Below are 21,744 nucleotides of genomic sequence, written 5' to 3' on the forward strand. Positions count from 1 at the left end.
AGAAAACTTTAGAATGGATTATCTCAAAAAAAAAAAAAAAAAATTCTGGCAGCTGACCTTATTCATGCTACTAATACTTCCCCATGTTCCATGTCTTCCCTGCAGTTTAAACGACAGAATAAGGACTATGAGAAGACCAAGACAAGGATAATGGAAATTGCCAATTATGTGGATAAGGTAAGGCTGATGGCTTCTGTGCTGCACCCTGCAACTCTCCACACAACAAACAACTACATCCAACAAGCTAATAGATTATTGTTGTATCTTGATGTCATCCATTACTAATCTACATTGAAATGTGATGTCTTTGGTGTTCTAAATAAATGATTAGTGTACACAGGTTTATTCTGTGCTATGAGGAAAATTCACAATTGAATCAATGTGTCCTTCACCAGCCCTTTAGTGGAGATTAGAGAATAATTGCCTTGTGTGACTAGACTGCGTTATGGAAGCTTATGTCAAGATTATAGACAAAGCGTTGGGTGTAGATACACATTTTTGTTTTTTTCTAAGTGTGTGTGTGTGTGTGTGTTCAGTTCTATAGGGCTCTGAACATCCGTGTGCCTCTGATTGGTCTGGAGGTGTGGACCGACAGGGATCAATGTATCGTCACAGAGGAGCCAAATGCCACTCTCTGGTCCTTCCTCCAGTGGAGACAGAAGCTGAAATCCCGCAAGAAACACGACAATGCTCAGCTGCTAACGTGAGCAACACACACACACACACACACACACACACACACACACACACACACACACACACACACATACACACCTGTCTTTCAAACAAGCCAAAAGTAGAAGATAAAGTCATCTGGACTAGTGGGAAAGTCATTAATTAGACTGTTTTTGTGATTCTGACAACTAGTGAGTTTATTTCTCTTCTCTGTTGTCACAAAGACATCAGCAAGAAATGACTTGACTTAATGATTATCAGCATTATTATTGCAGGCTGTAACTGGATGACCAAGTAGAAAGCAGATGAAAACAGGTAACTCTCTTTTAATGAGGAACAGCTGATATAAACAGTGTAATTACACAAACAGAACACACACTTTTTTTTTTTTACTTTCTGATTAATCAGGGAAAGTTCCTACACTCACATGGTGATATGTGTTACTATGGTTACCAAATCATCTTTTATAACTTCTGTGTCCTCGACAGTTCATGACCATCAGATGAATTTATTGTAATAGTTGATGAATAGCATATGTAACTCCTGTGGTTGTTCTGCTGTGCTTTCACATCACAGTTTGCTTGGATCTGAACCATGATCCATCTTTTCACATAGAAAACAACAGCAGCTCTCTACACAAGCTGTCACACAGACAGTAACAGCTCACATTTCATTCAGGCTTTCCATATCTAACTAACCTGGTGTCACACCCCAGGTGTAATTGTATGCTTCAAGTCTTTTGACTTCGGTTCATCAATACAATGATGACATGCTGCTTTCAGCTGGCAGACCTTTTTATTATACAGTCACCTGACCAGCAAACACTGACAAAGATATTTGAGAGTTTTTAAAAATCTGATAATGATACAGTATATGGACCAAAAATATTTCTTCCACACATCAGTTTTACATGAAAAACCTTTTTTGATAAGGACCCTTTAATTGTGATCCATTTTGTTACTTTTGACATGCTATATCTGTGTTAAGTAGCATGTCATAATGATAATAAGTGATCATTATTATAGTGATATGTTGGTCCCAACTCATTTACATTTGCAGCTCTACCTTCAGTTTCCATTTACAAACACTGTATTATTGTCATGCACAGTAGCTAAGTACATTTACTTAAGTACTGTATTTAAATGCAGTGTTGAGGTACTTTTACTTTAAGTACTTAAGTATTTCCACTTGCTGCTTTATACTTTCACTCCACTACATTTCAGAGGGAAATATTGTACTTTATTTGAAAGCTTTATTTACTTTTCAGATGAAGATTATTTTTCACATTGCTGTAATAGTACTGTAAGGATCTGAATACTTCTCCCACCACTGTGTGTCTTTGGGCTTTATTTTAATTATGCATCCAACACTAAGTGTTAGGACTGTGTGGGCGTCTCCACCTGCTGTGTTGATATGTGCAGCAGCACATGGTTAAATGACTGGGTGAAGTGGGAATATAAATCAGCAGGTATGGTGATCAGTGAATCCACTCTCACAAAATCATATTGTTGTCTGGAAGCTGCACGGCTTCTCCACATGAACACAGCAGCAAGCATCTACAGCCTCAGGCAGACTGTGTGGGCTTTTTATATTTGTTTATATTACAATGATTTAAAAAAAAAAGCATAATCTCATCAACCCAATGCCATTTCAGTTCTAATTCTGCTATATCTCACATCATACGTTAATTGAAGTCACACAACAGTGTTTGTACTGCAAATTTCTTTGAAGAACAGAACATTAAAGACAACGAACAAAGCAATGAATGATGCACAAGATTAATGATGCCTGCTAATCTGACATTTCCCACATAAACAGAATACTGAGTTAGAACTGAGCTGCGTGTGTGTAGAGCTGTGTGTGGTTATTCTGCAGCCTCTCATTTTCAAGTGATTTAATGGAGGTAAACACAGTAAAGACAACATATTTTGTAAGAATTGCTCTCATTCATTGACTGACCGAGGTCACTTCCATTGAAAGCACATGTGAAGGAGATCTTTTAATAGTCCTTATGAACAGCAGGAATGATTACAGCAAGGAAAACCTCTGTCACTATTCATATGGACACATGAATGCTGTGAACTCGTCCTTTAACAGTTATTTGTAATGCCAGTTAAACACATCTAGTGAATGGAGAGTGTTTAATCTAAACACATTAGATGTCATGATCCTCTTTACTCATAGATTAAATCATGTTAGAGAAGAAACAGATATAGTTCTGAGATGTCTTTTTCTCAACGCTACGTCCAAGACCCAGTTTCCACCAAAAAATAACAACAGTTCACTTTGTGCTGCTTCATTTGAATAAACCTCCTCCATCTGCTTACATCTCTCCTTCCAGCTGTGCACCAAAATACCACACACACACTAGGCAAAGTGAGTTTCAAGGTCAGGAATACCAAACTGGAGTAAAAAAAATAGTGCCTTTTGATATCTGAGAATATCAAAGACGGATAAGCTCAGCGTGTTTTTAGATGGTGACTTTTGGCGCCAAAGAAAAACAATTGACGGCGCAGCGCTCCATAGAACAGAGATGATAACATCACCTGGGAAAAATGAACAGCTGTGCGTTTTAATTGATCATGCGACATTAACTATGCCGTCTGACTGAAACTGTAATGCCTGTTCTTACTTTACCAACAAGGTTTGGATCATCAGAACTCTTCTCAGCAGTGTTTACCTCTCCTTCTTTTATTTCACATTCATCTCAGGAGGACGTAATCAGGGAAATTACCTGCTTTGGTTTTTGTTTGGACTGGAAAGCTGCAGACGCTCTTCCCCCACTGATATGAAGACACAGGTTCATAATCATCATTGTGCCTCAACTAATAAGAAAGCTGATTGGCTCCACAGCCTCCCACATACACCTCCTGCCTCCTGCGTGGCTCTTAATGACACAAACACTGCCGGCCTTTGGGTCCGATGATTTCACACTTTATTAGTGTAGAAATTGATAAATGATTAGTTAAACATAGATTTTTATTAAGCAAAAGATCTTCGCTTCAGTCGGGTATAATTGAGCCAAACAACTCAAGCAGTGGCAGCTTCATAGCTTGGCTGCTGTTGCACACACACACACACACACACACACACATTCATCCCATTCATTCATAAGCAGTAAATTGGTGGCCCCTCTTGCTCCATAATTAGTTCTGCTGATACCACAGGGCCTATTTTGTTTTTGATTCATCAAGAGAGGGCTTGATTTTGTTTTCGGATGCTAAGTGACAACTGCCAGGAGATCAGGGGATTGAGGTTCTTTGCACGCCGTCTCCCACATCTGACAGGCTTATCATGTCTGCCGCCATGCAGCGCTGTTGCATCTGCAATCAATGTGCATCCACTGTGAAGCCAGTAAGTGAACAGGGAGGAGATTAAGGTTAAGTGATTTTCTGGTGTGTGTGTGTGTGTGTTTGTGTGTTTGTGTGTGTGTGTGTGTGTGTGTGATACAGCGGTGTGATTTTCAAGGGGACGACTATCGGGATGGCGCCGCTGGAGGGGATGTGCAGCCTGGAAAACTCTGGAGGCATCAACGTGGTACGTGGGAATACATTTTCTCCTCTTTTCTGTCTGTCATTTCCTCTCCCAGCTCCCCGCTTTGTTTTTTTTTTGTTTTTTTTCACACTCTCCCTTTTTTTCCCCTCAATCTTTTCTCCCAGCTTGAATTCATCTTCTATTGATTTTCTATGCTTTTGTGCGTGCACAGTGTCCTCTAAAATAAAGACTTTTTTGCTGGTATTCACTTCTACAGTACATTTAGTTTCCATATTGTTTCTTTAGGGTCAGGATTAAAATGGATTGATGAGGGTTATGTTAAGCTAATGCTGAACATGTTGAGCGGTGGTGACATTAGAGTTGGATGAGTTCATATTTGTGGATCAAATAATCTTTTTTTTGCCTCATTTGTCTCATTGTTCTGATTTTCCAGCCCACAACTTGACTGTTTTTTATTTAACACATGGTCATATACATATACAAAGCTGTAAAAACCCACTGTAAACTACCAGCTCCACACCAAGCACACATAGTAGACTCACCGGTGAACATTGTGGAGCATGTAGCAGCTAAAGAGTCAGATATTTTTCTAAGGAGATGGTGGAGACAGAAAGAAAGAGAGTGAAAATTAGACTTCAGCTGGACAAAAAAAACACCTTCCAATGAATGATGCTACGTGTCTGCTATGTGCTGGATATGTGTGCTAATTCATTATGTACACTATATTACCAAAAGTATTCACTCACCCATTCAAATAATTGAAATCAGGTGTTCCAATCACTTCCATGGCCACAGGTGTATAAAATCAAGCACCAAGGCATGCAGACTGTTTCTACGAACATTAGTGAAAGAATGGGTCGCTCTCAGGAGCTCAATGAATTCCAGCGTGGTACTGTGATAGGATGCCACCTGTGCAACAAGTCCAGTCAGGAAATGTCCTCACTCCTAAATATTCCACCGTCAACTGTCAGTGGTATTATAACAAAGTGGAAGAGATTGGGAACAACAGCAACTCAGCCACGAAGTGGTAGGCCACGTTGAATGATGGAGCGGGTCAGCGGATGCTGAGGCGCGCAGTGCGCAGAGGTCACCAACTTTCTGCAGAGTCAATCACTACAGACGTCCAAACATCATGTGGCCTTCAGATTAGCTTAAGAACAGTGCGTAGAGAGCTTCATGGAATGGGTTTCCATGGCCGAGCAGCTGCATCCAAGCCAAACATCACCAAGTGCAATGCAAAGCGTTGGATGCAGTGGTGTAAAGCATGCTGCCACTGGACTCTAGAGCAGTGGAGACGCGTTCTCTGGAGTGACGAATCGCGCTTCACCATCTGGCGATCTGATGGACGAGTCTGGGTTTGGCGGTTGCCAGGAGAATGGTCTTTGTCTGATTGTATTGTGCTAAGTGTAAAGTTTGGTGGAGGGAGGATTATGGTGTGGGGTTGTTTTTCAGAAGCTGGGCTTGGCCCCTTAGCTCCAGTGAAAGGAACTCTGAATGCTTCAGCATACCAAGAGATTTTGGACTACTCCATGCTCCCAACTTTGTGGGAACAGTTTGGGGATGGCTCTTTCCTGTTCCAACATGACTGTGCACCAGTGCACCAAGCAAGGTCCATAGAGACATGGATGAGAGAGTTTGGTGTGGATGAACAATTAAGTCATAATGTTAGTTAAGAGTTGTGTTATCAGCGTTTATGGGAAGAAGAGTGTTCAGTATAGTTCAAATCTAGAGTACAAAGTTATTCACTGCCAGTGTTAGTGTTACGCTAGTAAATCACCAGCAGGTGGCAGTGTCGCTACATAAGCAGGGTGAGTTATTAGGAAGTCTCGCGTCAACAAGTGACATACTAAGAATCTCTGTGTACAAGATGAAAGCAGAAAACGCTGTGTAGCGACTGTGAACCTAAAACTATACTTTTTGCATGTTGCAGGTAAGCTGGTGATGTTATTGAGGGATCCGGGGTTAGGATAATGTTTACACTGTATGTCGGGGGCACTGTATTATGTCCTGTGAGTGTCATTAGCGACTTTATTTCACTATGTAATGCTAGCCAGTTAGCGGCTAATGTACGGAGGGCTCCCGAGTTGGTAGTAGTGGCGCGCGGGGCAGTAGACTTCATAATGAGCATTGTGTGAGATTGTTATATGAATATTGGGTAAGACTGTTCCTATTCATAGCCTAGTGGGTGAGCCAATACTTTTGGCAATATAGTCTATCAATTTTATAGGTGATAATATTCAAGGTTTTTTTTTCAGTTTGTTCTGCCTCGCACATTTAGCCAAAAATAAACTTGAGCTGCTTTAAGAATTAGCCTTAACTTCATTAAAATTAAAGTGTTCTCTGAAATGGCATAACAAACAACTTTCTATGTTTATATAATCATATATGATTATATGGAGCGGCTGTGGCTCAGGAGGTAGAGCGGCTCATCCACTAATCAGAACATTGGAGGTTTGATTCCGGGCTCTTCCAGACAGTCAATCTATTTATATAGCACCAAATCACAACAAAGTCATCTCAAGGCACTTTTTGCAATAGTTTAATATGACAAAAGTCTTACTATTTAGTCCGTGGGCACCGACCCAAAATGTAATGTACAGGTACCATAATTCTTATACGTCCCTTAATTTTTTTACTGTGATGGACTTTGCTGACTTGTAGCTTTTTAGTGGTTAGCCTCTCTTAAAGTAGGTACTGCTGTTGTTAAAAACCAGAAAAAAACACCTTCCCTGGAAATCTTTCTTTCATTATACCCTCTCTCGTGTATCTGCACTGCTCACTATTGGTTTTACATGTAGAAACATTTTCAGCAGACATGTCTAGATATATTATACTATATAGTGTTCACTAAATTGGCACATCTCTCAGTCAAAAATGTGAATGTATTTGAAAAGCTACATTCAAAATGTGTCGTCTTGAGCACAATTATAGGAAAAATGCAATGTACCTTTTTTAAAGACACCATGCTACACATGACTACAGTAGGTCAACATCATCACCCACATGTGAGTCTGTCAGCTGTGCAACAGCCTTCCTCACTGCATTGGTTAGCAGTGACAGACAAACATACTTTAAACTGAGGAATCATGTTATAATAGTGTGGTTGAATTGCTCTCTGGTTGGTTTTCTTCCATGGTGTGATTCATTGGGCTGATCTGAACATTCCAGAGCCGTTCCTCTGTGGTAGGAACGTGATCTGACCTCGATCTAAACCAACTACAAGGGGTACTTTGCGAATCCGAGCTGAACGGTCCCTATAGCCAGGTGTGCTTCGCTTGCTGGGATTCAGATGAGCAAATTGAACTGTTACGAACACCTAGCCAGGGAATTAATCAAGGTCCAACCTGGACTAATGATGAATAACATCCAATCCAATAACAATGATGAATGTGTGTTTGTCCAGGTGACCTTCTTCTGGACCTTCTTTTGTTAATGCATTCTTGTCTTGTGGGTGGCTGTGACTCAGGAGGTAGATCGGCGGTTCGATTCCCGGCTCGTCTAGTCCACAAGTCGATGTGTTCTTGGGCAAGATGCTTAACCCCAAATGATGAGTGTGGTAGCTCCTGTCATCAGTGTATGAATGTGTGTCAATGGGAGAATGTGACATGTAGTGTAGCTTTCCAAGTGGTCAAAAAGACTAGAAAAGCACTATAGAAGTACAGTCCATTCACTATTTACCATCTGTATCTGCTCCACACACATCTAACCAATGAGCAGAGTGAAAGTTGTCATGTGACTTGTAGGGATGCATTTAGGTCAGGTTGGATTTTTCTTTGTGTGAAAAAAAAAACTGAACTAAAGGGAAAACACACATTGTTTACCAACTCGACCAATGATTTGGACTATTGCAAACCAACTATAGGTTTAGAAATGCCCTGAATTGAATACTGGATGTAGAACAAAGTGATGGACAGTAATTTACAGTAAGGACACTGTCCTCTGCTGCAGCCCAACGTTATTGGTGTCACATTTTTAGATTCCAGTGTTGCCCAGTCGCCCGCAGCTTTATAATATCCATAATGTAATATCATTCAGCTTGTGTAACTTGGTGGCTCTGTATATGTGTGCAGGCCTGGACTGAACAGACACGGCTGGAGAGATCAATAGCTTCTCCAAGCTTGATTAGCTTCTAATAGGCTGTTAGCTCTTCTGTGAGAAGAGGTGGCCTCAGGAATCCTAATGTCCTGTGCCTGACCAAGTAGTGGAGTCACCTCTCAGCACACACCTCTCACACACACACACACACACACACACACACACACACACACACACTTCCCTTTTTATTCAAGATTTCACTGCAGAACATTTCCAGACGTTAACACATTCCTGTTTTATACAGTACATTATGCATAGTTCAGACGCTGAGCTAGGAGTGAATGACAGCTTTCAAAGGATCAAAGAGGAGCTAAATACATCTATACTGTCACTGGTGTGTGTGTGTGTGTGTGTGTGTGTGTGTGTGTGTGTGTGTGTGTGTTCATGCAGCTCTATTCTTGTGTGTTTGACTTTTTTACCTTTTGGAACTAGGACACTGTAGCTATTTCCCACAGGAGTTTAACTTCCACTTTAAATAACTTCAGTCAGGTGATGCTCTGGTGATGTTCCCTGTCTTTTTGGACACATCTTATCATTTAGCATTGTGTAAAATGATTACGTTTATATCAACTAATAATGGTCCTACTATACAAAAAATCTCCATCTTATCCAGTTTGTTTTAGCCAGTAGAGACATGACTCTACAGATCTACAGATGGCAGTGTTAGTCATTCCAATATTCTGAGATATATATATATAGTGGACAGGTTAATTTGAAACTCTGTAGACATTCATAGAATAGAATTGCTTTGTCATTGTATTGGTGTACAGGTCATTGACAAATAAATTGATGTGATTCCCCAGATTAAATGTAATATTTAGAACAATTGTATTCCATTACCTTTTATTTAATATACAAAAGTTATAATGTAAGATCATGCCAAACTAGTACCAAATACCAGCTAATGACATTCCAATTAGTTCTAGCTGTCCTTTATTTTTAGGTCTAATTAGAAAAACCTAAGACTGTAAACACAGCATTCATCTACCTTACAGACAATCTGGACCCTTGAGCAAAAAGGCCCCCCAATGATGGTTTGATAATGGATTTTTATTTATTTATTTATTCATTTGATATATATAATGTTGTTAATTATGGTCCTTGTCAGAAATCTAGTATGTCCAAAGCAAAATATATGAGATAAAATATGATTGACAAGGTTTTCCACCCAACATTACTCTTATCCAATCACAATAAGATAAACATCAGAATTCTAGTATTGTCAGTGAGTGTGCATACATTAGCATTTAGCTCAAATCACACAGCTGCTACATGGCTGTAGACTCAGTTTGCTAATAAAGAGAATCATTTATTAGTCATAGGCTTACAATTTTAGCAGCCTTTGTTTTTACATAACTGGTACAGTGCAGTTCTCTGGATTTATTTCTGCTGTGACTAATACTATGTGACACCATTTACATTTTGGAGAATAAAGTGCTGCTGCAAATCATCCTTAGAAGAATATAATCAAATTATCCAAATGTATTAACATGTTACCTCTTAGTATTTGCACGATTCTCTCTTGAATGTGTATGCTATAATATGCAGGGTGCACCTCGCAAACACTGCAATGAATCCCTAACTTCATCATAGATACACTGCTGGAGTCTGGGACACAGTTTTGGGTTTGACTTTATTATAATCCCAGAGGGCCACTAATGTGTATTGGAGAAAATTAGAATTATTTACAAAAACATAAAGAAACAGATTCACAGAGGAGGTTCACTATGTGGCAATGATTATGGTAATGTGACTAACTGCATGAAGTGAATTAATAAAGAGCTTTTAAACATTCTTACATAATGTTGAGGCCATTTTAATTGTTTTGCATCATTACTTCACTTTATATTGTGGTTAGATGAAGCATATTTCTAAATAAATGTATTCTTGTCACATTCACCCATTCACACTCATTCACACCCATTCATACACTGATGACAGGATGCCAACCTGCTCATCAGGAGGAGACTAACACATTCACACACATTCATACACCATTGGCACAGCCATTGGGAGCAATTTGGGGTTCGGTATCTTGCCCAAGCACACATTGACATGAGTACTGCAGGAACCGGGAATCAAACCACCGATTATTCACTTGGTGGTCGACCTGCTCTACCACCTGAGTCATAGCTGTCTACTTCTTTTGACATCATCAGACTCACATTGGGCAGTTTTTTAAAGAAAAGGTAAAAACATTAATGCAACAGAAAGAGATATAATCTATTTTCCACACATTCCTCCTTTACTTCCTTGGTAAAACTTGGCGCCTACATTGCCCAATTCAACCACCATCAGTTGGACTGTAGATTACAGTGTGTTATGCTTGTAGTGGATAATTTGGCTTGCAGCTGCCAGCCTCCAGCAGAGATGAGGTCTGGTAATCTCACTTCTTTCTAACTTTTTTAAAATTCATTATCAGACTTGTAGTGTTCAGTCCCAGCTGTCACAAAAGGCTTTATATTTACTTTTAACACATATCCTAGCATGATAATTGCATTTTTCCCCTCCTCTCAGCTGACCTCTCAGTCTGGCATCATGTTGTTAGAATTGTGAGTCATATAAATATAAATGAATTCCCTCTGATTGTCCCACAGGACCACTCTGAGCTCTCCATCGGTGCTGCAGCCACCATGGCCCACGAGATCGGCCACAACTTCGGTATGAGTCACGACCACGACGGCTGCTGTGTGGAGGCCACCGCTGAGCAGGGAGGCTGCGTCATGGCAGCCGCCACCGGGTGAGCCTCGGATACTGCGTCAGGGCTTCAGAACAAACCTGTAGTTTGCTCACAGCTTGACATATAAATAACAGTTTCATCAGCCAAAAGAAGAAAACTAATTACATATTAATGTGGCTGCCTGTAGAGCTCAACTAGTCGCTGCACATTTTCACTTCTCTTAGTTCTGTGTTACATCAGTTTCAACAGAAGACCAAAAAAAGGAAAACATTTTCACTTTACTAGATGCCTTTGTATGTTGACCTTTAATATCTCAGAGCACCAGGAAGAACTATTATGTGAGGTATTTTTTACATATTGTGATGAGTGTAAATTCTTCTCCCAGGCATCCGTTCCCACGAGTCTTCAGTCGCTGCAGCAAACGTGACCTGGACAGCTACTTCCAGAAGGGAGGGGGCATGTGTCTGTACAACATGCCCAACATGAAGGACCTGGTGGGGGGCAAGAAGTGCGGCAACGGCTTTGTGGAGGACGGAGAAGAGTGTGACTGTGGGGAACCTGATGTGAGTACATTTGATGTTTTATCTGAACTCCTCCAAGCTGACAGATTCTACTCATACATTCAATTTAAAGGAACATAATGGTATGTCTGTGTGCTTTTTACTATTTACTCCAAATTACATGCATGCTCTGGTCCTTTAGAACACCAGACAACCTTTCCATTCTATTCCATATGACATGATGGTATTAACTTGCAGACAGTTGTCGTCATCAGATGATTTTATTAGTGTACTGTGCTGAAATAGAACAGAAAGCAATGTCTACCTGTAAGGTTGGATAGACATTTACTCAAGGACTGTAAGTATACTTAATGTATCAGCTGCATAACAGCTGTATAACAGCTGCACTTACAATTTAAGATTTTACATAGAAAAACAAGTTTATAAAATATGACCACTCAGAGATTTATACTATATAAATATACATTAATATAACATTGCCCAATCAGTATCCACATCATCCAGCTGTGCAGGGATGGTAGGCTGCAGTGTGTTCACCAGATGTTCTTCTCTTTGCACACTGGGTTTTTCCAGATACATTTTTTTAGTATTAATTAAAGTATGTTAAAGGTGCAGCGTGTAGAATTTAGCAGCATGTAGCGGAACAGGTTTGGAAGAAATTAAATCTGTTATTGACAAGTTTGTTTACATTGGTGTATAATCCCATAAAAATAAGAATGCCTGTGTTTTCTTACAATTCTTACAACCTTACAATGAGCCATTTATATTTACATAGGGAGAGGGTCCACTTCCAAGGTGACCACCATGTTGCCATGTTTCTACAGTAGCCCAGAATGGACAAATTCAACACTCATTCTAGAGAGAGACTTTTGGTATTCAATCTGCAACCTTACCACTGCATGCTGTTTAATTCTACACAGTAGTCCTTTAAGTAGTAGGTCATAAGTATGTTTTAATTAGTGTATAATCAGCTGAAACTAAGAATAGTTGTGTTTTCGTCACCTTAGAATGAGCCCTTTGTCTCTACATAAGGAGCATGTAGGGTCCACTTCCACAATGGCTGCCATGTTTTTGTGTTGTCATGTCAGTTGGTTGCAATCTGCAATCTCACCACTAGATGCCAATGCCAATTCTACGCATTGCTCCTTTAAGTATAGAATTAAGTAAATATTAGATTCCACTTGAAGCAAAAAGAGCTGAGTATACTGTGTTACTTCAGGTTGTAAGTTTCAACCAGCCTCATCATTAATGCTCTCCGCGTTGGGTTTGTGCAATCCAGCTGAAAGATTGCTGAAAGTTTCCCCAAATCGGGATGAAGTGTTTGCACTCAATAAAGCCAGAGGTTAAGTAAACGTCTTTGGTTCAAGCAGCAGAGCAAATTGAAAACAGAAGAAGCAAATTGGTGGCTGACAGCCGCATCGCTGCTGGCCAGGCTGTTTGTTATGACTCCAACTCAGCTGACAGTGGAGCTCAGGCTGCTGACAAGCCACCTGCTCTTAGCATTGCAAATGAGACCAGCTACAGAACGCTGCTTAATGGGCTCACCTTGATATTTCCCCCAGCACACACAAACGTATGGTCCACATGATGAACATATGGTTTAGAAACTGTAAAACACATGCAGTCATTCCTGTTTGGTTTTTCAGGAAGACAATTCAAAATCAAATCTTTTCTAAGCACCAACTTATAGTGAAAGCTCTTTTTTATTATTTTAAAAATCTACTTGGATAGCTTTGTACAGCGAGCGAGTGGGGGGCAAAGTCACAGAGAGACATTTCAGGTTTAGAATTCAAACTCCATCACATTGTCTCTGTCATGCTGTTGAAGAGAACATCACAACACAAAGAAGTCAGTGCTTTTTGTTGTTGTTGTGTTCACCCATAATCCCCTCTCCCTTCTTTCCTGCTGGTATAATTGGCTCTTTTTTTTTCTCCCTCTTGCTTGAGTCAACTCCCACATTTGTTTTGAGCGTAACCGTGGTTCGGCGGAGGGCGCCATGGCAACGGGAGATGTTGTCTGTGTGCGCGCGGTATGACACGAGATCAGCGGCACTCTGGATTTTTTCTTTTTGTTTTTTTCTTCCTGCCAACATCTGTTGAAATTGTCACTTGTCAGTCACAGTTGTCAATTCTCTGTTACCTTAGAGCTGCTGCTGCTGCTGCTGCTGCTGGTGTGTGTGTGTGTGTGTGTGTGTGTGTGTGTGTGTGTGTGTGTGTGTGTGTGTGTGTGTGTGCGCGCCTAAAGGGTACCACTTCATAAGTCACCTTACTGGCTTAATCAGTTCTTGATCAAAAATGTAAACACTATTAATAAGAACTACTGCTGTTTGTACTGGTGCATATCTAAGTTATTGCAATAACCTTTTATTAATCATTTATTAACCTTTAAAATTGCAAATGACTTCAACCAGTTTATCCTGATGATTTATTAGAAAGTCCATATATTTTGAACCATTTTATTTTCTATTTTTTGTCCACCATTCCCCCCTCACTTTGGAAATGACTTTAATTTGATGTATTAATATTACTAATAAGTTATTATATATATATTCTAATGATCAGTATCAGAACTAGTGTGTGTGTGTTTGAAATGATTGGCAGTACTGAGCTCTACTCTACAAACAGAGCCAAAATGTGTGTTAAATGTGACAAAATATTTGAGTGAGAGTGATGCCTCAATTCCAGGAGTCACATTCTCAAGTTAATTCATATCATGTCAATAATTTAAGCTCAATCAACTTGGTAGTTGTGAACCTGGACCTTCACTATTTGGATTAAGTAGCTCATCAAAAGTGTGTGCCAAAGTCAGAAGGCTGCAGCTGTTATTTCAAAGTGCCAGGCGCAAATGAAATCAACATTGCAGCTTCTGCTGTTGGACTGGACTTCAATATTAAAGAGCCACAAAAACACGATGGCCTTTCAGTCAATGTCTTAGTAGAAGGTGAAAGTCTTCATTATGATTTTAGAGCCATTTCAGAATTGCTAACCAGATGCTTTATTACACTTGATTATTTTTTGCAAAATCCACAACTAGAGCTTCATATTCTGACTCATAATTATACTCTGCACCAACTCACATTGTTTGATTCATTTATGGAAAAAAGACATTCACCATCACTATTATGTTTTCTTCTATTACAATAAACCTAATATCTGAGGATTGTGGTGTGTTAAAAAACAATTCAGACATTTGAGGATGTAATAATAATACACTTTATTTCTAAACTTGGCTTTGGAAATGTGCTTAACATAATACTATAGGAACAGAATAACTCACACAAACATACTATAATAGGCAAGACAATTATACACTATAACACAAATGCCTGTATGTCTGTACAGGTGGGTCTTTAAAAGCTTAGGTGCTGACTCAGCTGATCTGATACTGGGGGGGCGGTTGTTTCACATCACTGGAGCTACATAACAGATGTGTTAAGCAGCAGTAAATGATTTATTAACATTAATAAAGTCATGAGTTACAACTTATAAAGCCTTTATAAAGGATAACTTATTATAAAGTGATACTAATAACTGTGTATATGCAGAAGTAGAGCAGCACTAAGGTGGATGTGTGAGTTTAAATAGTTCACTGTTTGATTTGTGTCTACATGGTTGTGATAATGTTGGTGTGTGTGTGTGTGTGTGTGTGTGTGTGTGTGTGTGTGTAACTGTTTACAGGAATGCACCAATGACTGCTGCAATGCTAACAACTGTACCTTGAAGGAGGAGGCTCAGTGTGCCCATGGAGTGTGCTGTGAAGGCTGTAAGGTAAGACACACACACACACACACACACACACACACAGGCACACAGAGTGGTGTAGGTGTGTTTGCAGTAGTATCTGTCAGTCATGGCATCCATGTGTTGACATACTGTAGCCGCAGCGTGCGTCAGTTCCCATCACAGCGCGAGCCGTCGTCTTCACATCACAGCATCACTTCTCATCTCCGCTCTGATCTCACTGTTCAAATGCACATCCTGACGGCCCATTGTAACACTGAGACTAATTCTAGCAGACAGACGTGTCACAGTACTGAGGGCAGCAATAACCTCTGCTCTCATTCTTCATACTCTTTATTTTATACAAAGTGCTTATATTAACACTTTTATCATTTATACACCATCACACATATTTCATATTTAGGCTTATTTTTAGTCCTACTGCAGCCGCTGCAGTTTTCCTTTTCCTATGAATTCCCCTTAAAGCTGCACATATGAATACTTATAATTTAAACAATGGATCAAATGACTGTGTGTAACTTGAAAGATCTCATTTATAATGATGAAGCATCTCTTAGAATTCTCTCACTTCTATAGCACTGTAAGAGTTTTTAGCTCATAGTTTTGGTTTAAAGTTACCCTCCACTCAAAAATGTGTTGCTCTTCTTCTACTCTCTCTGTTTTTGACATTCTTTTGCTAAAGGAATAAAAGTGTATGTGTTCTCACCTTACATTGAAGTTTAAGGTGTAAACCTACAAGCAGGATTTGTGACATCACAATCATGGTCCAGTATGCAACTGACACCAGTGTGATGTGGAAGCTTAAAGCCTCCAGTGTACACTGAGGATGGACTTTACTGAGAAGATTAGTAGATTTCAGAGATAATGAACCTTTTTTTGTGTGAAAAAGCTACATCAGAAACAAATGATCATTCAAAGGAGAGTATTTCATATCTCCTAAAACAATGTCTGGAGAACTTTAACACTTAAATCAGCTTTAAGTTGGTTTAATCCATCAAAACTAAATATATGAATGAATGCACTATATGGACAGAGTTTATTTTATAAACATAAACATTCCTCAATATTCAGCATGACATATTTGAAAATGAGGGTATCACTTAACAATAAGGCTTATTTATAAATGCTTCATAATTGGCTTGTTAATTAGGTTGTGGAGCCTTTCTAAATCATTCATAGGCTGATATTATAACTCATTGGCAAAAAAAGGGTAACAGTAACCAGTTGCTTGCCAAATAGTGATCCCATATTTCTCTGTATTCTTAGCTTTGTCTGCATCAGGCAGCATCATTGGTTTCCATTGGTTGTTGAGTGGCTTCTCTTCATGTTCTCAGCATCCAATTATGAGCATTTATTTATGAATTACGAACTATTTTAAACACTAAGATGAGGCTTATTGTAAAGTGTGTTAAAGACATCACCATTCACTAATGAATTATTAACATTTCTAACTCCTAAAGTGAGCCTTATTGTAAAGTATAAAACATATCAGCTTTTAGTAATGAATTATTAACATTTATATCTGCCAGAGGGAGCATTACTGAATCTGCTGACTAAGGGACAAAATAGCAAGATCAGACTATTTAACCTAGATGCATATAAATACAGTACTGTAGCTGACCTTCATCTTGCCAAATAGTGACCCTGCATTGATAATATCATTTTATAATCTAATGAACAACCATTTATAAATGCTTTATAAGGAAAGTCTTATTGTAAAGTGGAACTAAAATCATCATGTTATCTCTGTATGAGTGTAAGATGAAGTTCTGCAGGTGTGAACAAATTACACATTGTAAACATGATAAATGATGAGTGAATTGACCTGAACATCTCACAATAATCCAGTAGCATGTAGCTGTGTTCTGTATTTTTACTATGAACATTGCTGTGTTGTGTTGAACATCTTCTAAATGGTCAGCTCTCTCGTGATCGGATTAACCTACGGGGGGGGGGGGGGGGTCCGGGGGCATAAACGAGCTAATGGGCCCCTGGTGCCCTGCTTTCCTCCCACTCTTTATGCATTAGGTCTCTTAATTATGTTTTGTCTAAAGCCCAAGATTATACCCAGTACTCATATCCTGTAGTCATATCCTGAGTACTCCATGGCTCCAGGCTTGAATTCATTTATGACAACATGTGGTCTTTCTTTGTGCCAGTTGAAGCAGGCGGGTACCATGTGCAGGGGCCCTGCGGGGGCGTGTGACCTGCCAGAGTACTGCACCGGTGCTTCTCCTTACTGTCCCTCTAACGTCTACCTGCTGGACGGCTCATCCTGCCAGTATGGAAGAGCCTACTGCTACAACGGCATGTGCCTCACCCACGAACAGCAATGCCTGCAGCTGTGGGGCTACGGTAATGAAAAGACCCACACACACACACACACACACACACACACTTACACACACTTTATTACTGAGATATCTACCTGTGATAGTCAGCGTTGGTGATTAAAACAGCTTCAAAAATAGTGTTGTAGCTGATGGATGTGACAGCAGCTGTACTGTACTGTGTGTCACAGTTGATAATACAATGAATAACATGAACTGGATGTAGCCTGTCACAATGAACACTCATCAAAGCTTGAAGTGCTTTTTCCATCTCACTCTGATGTGAAAGCAGCATTCAGACATGAGACAGTGTTTGTAGAGCAGCACAATAGATAAAAGGCAATACACAGTGACTTTTAATGTGGAGTGTCTCATTTTTATTGTTCTGCTTGATTTGTGTTTCAACTCAAACAAACCTGTATTCTAGTTATCTGTGTCATCGTTGTTATATATTTACTCAGTGTGATGTTATTGAACAACCACAGGTACAAAACTGGCTCATAATAAATAAAGAAGTGTGTGTTAAAGCAGCAGTCTCTCTGTAATCATTCCTCCTGTTCATACTGACTGTTAAAAGATCTTCACATGTGCTTTCAATGTAAAGTGATGGAGATGATGATCAGCTTCTATTGAGCTTCATCAGTGTGAGTTAGTCATATCAAGTGATATCTGACACATTTACAGTCTTTTTAGCATCAAATTCCCTCTTAGTGTTTCCTGTTGAGCTGTGGTGGAAGTATAGTAACAAAAAGAGGGACTTTGCCACATAGTTTGTCCAGCAGAGCGCGATTCATTGTTTCAATACTCTCACTAGTGTTTGCAGCACATGAAGCAGAGTAGCACTAGAGCTGAGCTCACAGTAGTGCAGGTTTGGACTCAAGCTGTGTCTTCACAGTAAGTCGCCAACAAGTTTGTGAAATACATACTGAGAAACTAAACAACGAGCCCATCGTTTCCTCTTTTCAATGTAACTAATATAACATTAAATCCATCCCTGACAACACGTCACTCATGCTTTTTACATGTTAGCTATGTTAGCAGACAGTGCTCAGTCATATATCAGAGTAAAATAGGTGAACAATCCACATAGAAAAATTCTCAGTCCATTTAAGAAATTCCCTATAATAACCATATAGGTTATCAGTGAATTTTTACACTTTAAAATCAGTAGCTTATTGGTATTGGTTTCAAAAATCCCATCTGAGTGTAGTTACTTCTGAAGGTCAGTATGAACAGGAGGAATGATTACAGCAAGAAGAACAGCTTTTAATATTCATTTGTTCTCCTGATGGTTGTTTTAAGAAAGACTTTACAGGAACAGTTTGACATTTTGTAAAATTGTGGTATATGTTGCTCATCTCATGTAGAAATAGAAATAACAGAAATACTACATGGAGTTAGATCTCCAGCTTGTTGTCTTAGGGGGTTTCCAGGTTTGAGCACTGTTGAACCTCCACTGTGAGCACACACCACTCTACTCTGGATTCTACAACAACATGATATTGATCTTTTCATCTGGCTCTTGGTTTGAAGTCCTGATATTTGCACCCCATCCCTTAGCCTCTCTTAGCTATAAGCAGGTTTACAGTGTTTCTATGGTGAGCGCTGAGCTCTAAGATCATCTCTGAGTCTGAGTCCAACATGAGGTGTGTCTGTCTGTCACTGAGAGATTTGTGAGTCAGCGTGTTTCCCGTTTGTTGTCTGCGGAGGGGGAACCAGTGAATTGAAGTAAACAGCCTGAGTGCAGAGGGCTGATGGGATATGTTGTGTTTCCAGGAGCTCAACCGGCCCACGACGCCTGCTTTGAAGATGTGAACGCTGCAGGGAACGCTTTTGGAAACTGTGGGAAAGATGAACACGCCAACTTCATGAAGTGTGCAAAGAGGTGAGAGATACTGCTGATGCTTTACACACACACACACACACACACACATATAGATAGATACATGTTCTTTTTATATATATTTCATAACTGGGTACCTTTTTAAGTTTGAACATTCTGAACACAAAATTGTGTAGTTAGTTTGATTCTAAATCTCTCTAAACATAATAAGATGAAATAAAATAAACATTTAAAAATGAGGCATATTTCTATCTATTGTTAAATACTAGTCATACATTCAGTTTAAATGGTTTACTGTTGTTTCTGCATGCATTTTACTATTTATTCTAAATGACATGAATGCTGTGGGTTAGGGTTAAAACATCAGACAGCAGTTGATATCTGGAAGGTTTGACGAACGCAATTTTGAGGTACGTTATGTAAGGTTTTCCATGTGATGCTACTTAATTCTCCAATTAGATTTTATATTGAATAACCTACATTGATTTTATAAAATATGACACATCCTTACAAATGAAACCAGCTAAAGATTTATACAGTTGTTAAAACTCTACATATATAATAATATAAGGTTGCCTGGATACCTTTACATTACAATAGTCTGAAGCCAAAAATGTATAAAAGTGAAGTTAGTAATATTCTAAATGATAAACACAATAAAATACATTTGGAAAAAAGAAAGAAAAATGTATGTATGCAAGCGACTAAAATATAACAAACATAATAACAAATTAAAAAATGAGGTAGTAAGTCAGTAAAATGTTGACCTAAAATCTGGAAGAAGAAGAGAAACCTTATTTTTAACATTTGGGGCACGATTTCTCACAGGTTTTACTTGCCATGAGTATGTCTTTTTTTCTGCCTTTGCCAACGTTTCATCAAAATGCTCTTTTCCTGGCAGAAATATGTTTCCATTGGATATGAGACAATATTTTAACACTGTGATTCATGCATTTTCCTTACACACAAAAAACAAAGGTTTTAACAAGTAGCCAAAACAGTCAATACAGTAATGTTCCTGTGTGAGAACACACACTCTCTGCCAGTGTTCACACTGCATTCAAGCCAAGACATGAGTCAAAATCAGCAGCTGAAAAATAAACAAATGTTACGCAATATGTTCCATTTAATATTTGTAGCAGAAATGTAACATATGTAGAAAATGTTTTATTGTGAAACCTGAGGACATTCTTCACAGTGGTGTGAAAATGAATGAAAACATGTTGAAAGTGACATTTAACACTGTCTGACACACATCAGATGTGCTGGTTAGCTCTGCCTGAGTTAAAGGGACACTTCACTCATTTTCCAGTATACTTGCATGAAGTTGTGGCGCTCACAAGAGACTGAAAAATAAAGAGTTAAAAGTGAAGCTGTTGAGATAACCTTTAGTCACATATACTGAATGGATCAATCTCCAAAAAAGCTTCATTTTACATTTTCCACAATTCAATATGACAGCATCTTTTAGCTAGACTCTCCATGACCAATGGGTTTATACACTACATAACCAATTTGTAACACTTAATACTAATTCTGTTACAAAGTTGTTATCTCCAAATTCAAGATGAGATATCCATGATGACATCATCAGGGTTGTTTGTCAGACTGATGATGTAACAAAGCTCCTCCAGAGCCACAGTAGACATGATAGAACTGTCACTGGCTGTGGAATATTAAACATTATTTCTTTCTTTGACATGTAACATTGGTGGACTTTCCCTTTGACCTTAGAGCAGCACATTTTACTGTTTTGGTGCAGTTTCCGTAGTCTACTTAATTTCCAGCAGGTGACAGATGTTTAAAGTGAAACAGCTCTGGTAAAGCCACTGAACACTACCTGCCCTGCACCAAACAGCACACAGATACAGTGAGCAACTATCTAGTGAATATAGTGGAGCATTTAGCAGCAGACACATATTTTACTGAGGAGTTGGAGGAGACCAAAAACAGAGCTAAAAGAAGAGTGAATATTGGACTTCCGTTCATCAGGTGGACACAAATAAGACTCTGAATGGTTGATAAAGTCAGCACAGATCTTAACTTGTAGTGATAGTGATAATATAGCAATGATATGTTTACAGCTTGTCTAAAAAAATGAATTAGTGCAGCTCTTTTTTAAAAAGCTTCTCTTCCTGTGACAGTTCACTTTTACTGTGATCATCATACACTCAGTTGTCACAGCAGAAATTACATTTAGTTCTATTCAAAGCTCCTCTGCTGTAAGCAAACCTCACCTTTAATGAGTCAGAACTGAACTCACACACACACTCACAGAGAGGCAGACCCACTGTACACTGTAAACACACACCTCTAAGAGACTGTTTAGCTGGCACAGTGCCACAGCTAATTAATGGAGCCAAAT

General features: G+C 39.1%; 1 protein-coding gene across 1 annotated transcript in view; it reads left to right on the forward strand.

The window, feature by feature from the left end:
* The window catches only part of adam19a (ADAM metallopeptidase domain 19a), a 198,867-nt gene that overhangs the window by 146,249 nt on the left and 30,874 nt on the right, over positions 1-21,744 (forward strand). Inside the window, exons 8-15 of the mRNA XM_053343856.1 lie at positions 106-177; positions 537-703; positions 4,128-4,212; positions 10,863-11,005; positions 11,331-11,508; positions 15,144-15,233; positions 17,366-17,561; positions 19,313-19,421. Of these exons, the coding sequence (XP_053199831.1) occupies positions 106-177; positions 537-703; positions 4,128-4,212; positions 10,863-11,005; positions 11,331-11,508; positions 15,144-15,233; positions 17,366-17,561; positions 19,313-19,421 (1,040 nt within the window). The remainder of the gene's footprint in view (positions 1-105; positions 178-536; positions 704-4,127; positions 4,213-10,862; positions 11,006-11,330; positions 11,509-15,143; positions 15,234-17,365; positions 17,562-19,312; positions 19,422-21,744) is intronic.

Source organism: Scomber japonicus, chromosome 22 (assembly GCF_027409825.1).
Source record: "Scomber japonicus isolate fScoJap1 chromosome 22, fScoJap1.pri, whole genome shotgun sequence".
NCBI classification, from domain to species: domain Eukaryota; kingdom Metazoa; phylum Chordata; class Actinopteri; order Scombriformes; family Scombridae; genus Scomber; species Scomber japonicus.